This window comes from Pteropus vampyrus, unplaced genomic scaffold, assembly GCF_000151845.1.
Source record: "Pteropus vampyrus isolate Shadow unplaced genomic scaffold, Pvam_2.0 Scaffold170, whole genome shotgun sequence".
NCBI classification, from domain to species: domain Eukaryota; kingdom Metazoa; phylum Chordata; class Mammalia; order Chiroptera; family Pteropodidae; genus Pteropus; species Pteropus vampyrus.
The window spans coordinates 1,922,556-1,925,932 of NW_011888951.1; the positions used below are offsets into that span (position 1 = coordinate 1,922,556).

A 3,377-nucleotide genomic window follows, 5' to 3' on the forward strand; every position below is an offset into this window, starting at 1 on the left:
GTTGCCGCGGAGATTCGCATCATCCCTGCCAAGAAGTACGTCAAGCTGCGCTTTGAGCCAGTGTGGGGCCTGGAGGCGATCTGCGACAAGTTCAAACATGAGTCCCAGCGGCAGGAGAACCACTTCGTAGAAGGGCTGCTGTATTCCTTGGATGAGGCTGTCATCATGACAGGGGTCATGACGGACAAGGCAGAGCCCAGCAAGGTAGGTTAGGGTGTCAACTACTGCAGACCAAGGCCTGGAGGAAGAAGGCCTGGGCGGGCTGGGTCTGAGCCTATTGCCCCACCCTGACCCTGATAGTCACCCTTTTTGAGTCTACAACCTGAGTCAGCTCACCTTGGATTTGGGCAACAGAATTTATAGTCAGAATTATCTTAGGCAGTGACAAAAGCTTCCATTTCCACTGCTTCTGTCACCTGCCACATATGTGTGTGTCTCTTGATGGCATAATCTTTTATCCTCACAGCAACTTACCTCATTTTACACTGAGGAAACTGAGACTCCAAGAGGTCATATTAAACTTCCACAAGATGACAAAGCCAAGATCTGAGTAATTGGATTTGATGTCTTACAATCCAGATGGATATTCCTTCAACTTACTGTATAATATTTAATAGCAGTTTTTATGAGAGTTTTTATTAATTTTATTATGAGAGACTTGGAAAGCGTAAACAAAAGGAGAGAAAAGACTACCTATAAACATGACCCAAAGCCAGCTGTCGCTAATATGTTTAGTTATTTCCTCTCTTTTTCAGTGCATAGATTTTTTTTGAAGTTTTTAAACTACAGAAGTAGTAAAACAATGAAAGTATTTGTTTTCAACCCCAGGCATACAATGACTTGTAACAGTTTGGTGTGCATTCTTCAAGGCCTATTTGTGTGTGTGTGTGTGTGTGTGTGCATGTGTATATGCCGTCATTTCATTCCATTGGATCCCATTGTTGCATGTAAAGAATTGACCTAACTCATTACTGACTGATAAGCATTTATATTGCTTAAATGGTTTGCTCTTACAAATCAGATTTTCCATGAATAGTCTTGGCCTCTTGTACGAGCATTTCTGTAGGATTGAGTCCAAAAAATGGAATCCCTGAGCGTGTTTGAGCATGTTAAATATTAATAGCTATGACCGAACAGCTCTCCAGAAAAGTTGTGCTTCTGTCCACTTCCAGCAGTGGTGTGTGAGAATGAATGCCTTTCCCCTCCGTTCTTGCCAACACTGGATAGTATCACTGTTTCATTTTTGCCAATCTGATAGGGTTAAAAATAGTATCTCGTTTTATTTTGCAGTCTTCAGGTCACCTGTGAGGCTGAACATCTCTTTGCACTTTTTTGGTTTGTTTGCCTTCAGCTGTGATCACCTGTTCAAATTTGTTTTTTCTGGTCTAGTGTGATAAGCATTTTTCCATGTTGTTATATTACGTTCAAAACAGTCATATTTAATGTCTGCAGAACGTTACACTGAGTGAATGTTTATTAAATGCCCTATCATTTACTAAACTACTGCCCGATAGTTGCAAATTTAAGTTGATTTCTAGTTTTTTATTATTTTAATTAATATAGCAATGAGCATCTTTTGTTTGTAATTTAAATAATATCTTAAAGCAGAATTAGCAGATCAAAAGGTAAGCTCTCTTAAGGCACTTGATCTATACCTATATACTGAAAACATTTTAAAATTGGAAGAGACTCAAATTATCTAGTACAATCCCCTCTCCAAATAAGAAAATGAGGCCAAGAGGGGGAAAGAGACTCCCCTGAGGACACACAGCTAGCAATGGGCAGATTTAAATTTGGGTCTCTGACCCGTAGTTCAGTGTCCCTTCCCCTCCATACCATCTTCTAGAATTTAGCATCATCCACAAGCATTGATTGAGCACCATTCCTTGTGGGCACTAGTGGATGAAGATCCTGGACCAGGGATAGGAGCACTGGCGCTCCCAAGGCCCTGGCTCTGCCTGACCGGGGCTGAGCCCAGGCAGCTCGTGTCCCTTAGTCACCTGGTAAGGATCTCTGGTTCAGAGGTTTTCTAGCTTCTCTAACGTGTTCCCTTAGAGGCTGTCAGAAGTAATGAGCTGAGGGAGGGGGCCAAGGGGAATCACCTCCCCCACTGTACCCACTACTCTGTCACCTGTTTGATATATTAGATGTCACTTAAGCTTACAATTGGACAGAAGGGTTTGTGCATCTTTTAAAATGTTTAAGCACCCTGGTCCTATTCCCAAGGAGAAAACTGAGGCATTACTCAAAGGCTTGTCTAGTGTTGGGCAGAGGGGCTGGGCTCTTAGGCCACAGCCTTTTGCAGAATGTCCCGATGAGCAAAACCCTGATGCCCAGTGGGAACAGGACTGGGGGCAGAGAGTGATAAATGCCGTTAGATGTGTGGACAGTTCGTTTGAGGAGCGTTTCTTTCACATCTCCTGATTGGCAGGCTATTCAGGAATTTGTCCTTTTGTGCCAGGCTCTGTGATAGGCCCTCTGCAGGCACTGTCCAGTGGAAGGCTCATTGTGGCCCTGAGAGGAGGCAACCCACCCCCATTTTACAGGGGAGGCCCAGAGATAGGAAGTAGTTTGCTATCTAAATGCCAGGACTGGAACTGGGACTCGTGTGGCTGCTTGGCTGCCCCAGCTGGTGTGCCCTGGGGGAGGGAGACAATCTGGGTTCTTGATCATATCCTGGGCTTCTCTGGCATGAATTGTTTCTGATAAGTCAGTGAGCATCAGGAGCACCTGTCTCCAGATACTCCGAAGTCTCAATCTCATTATGCAGCTGGTGCCACTGCGAGGTGTGTAGCCAGGCCCCACCCAGGGTTAGATCAGATTGCTGTGTTCCTATTGGGTTTCAATCTCCTTAGCATCAGCAAGCAGAGGCCAGCGCATGGTGTCTTTTGCCCTACCCTATACCGACCTCACTGAAACTGACTTAGACAAACAGGCTCTGTAACCCCACTTTCCTAGCACATTGCGGCCCCTGGTTTCCCCCCGCAAAGTGGCCTACCAGCAGAGTGGCCTGCAGAAGAGGGCGACACCCAGATAAGATACCACTCAAAGGATTGGCTGGCTCCAGGGTGGAAGGGATTGCCAAAGGGATGTGGGACTAGAAGGCCAGTGGGGGCCAGAAACTGAATATTGTGCCCCCAGTGTGGGCAGGCATTGTGGGCTGGCCTTATGCATGGCACTTTCTGCATTATCTTTTAGTCTTCCCAACCAGGGGGTAATAATGTCTCCATTTTGCCTGCACAGAAGATGAGGCTCAGAGAGGCTAAGTAACATTCCCAGGGTCAGCCTCGTGCCTTATAAGTGGAAAAAGCAAATTGGCCAAGAGTATGCATGGGATGGCCTCGTTTTTATAAATGTGTGTGTGTGTGTGTGTGTGT

At 45.5% G+C, this 3,377-nt stretch overlaps 1 protein-coding gene across 2 annotated transcripts in view; it reads left to right on the forward strand.

The window, feature by feature from the left end:
* The window catches only part of DHCR24 (24-dehydrocholesterol reductase), a 31,593-nt gene that overhangs the window by 16,301 nt on the left and 11,915 nt on the right, over positions 1–3,377 (forward strand). The window contains exon 6 of one of the 2 annotated variants that reach the window (XM_011370422.2): positions 1–204. This exon is cut by the window's left edge and continues 1 nt beyond it. The exons of the other annotated variant lie outside the window; for it this stretch is intronic. Within the exon in view, the coding sequence (XP_011368724.1) occupies positions 1–204 (204 nt within the window). The remainder of the gene's footprint in view (positions 205–3,377) is intronic. 2 annotated transcript variants of the gene reach the window in all.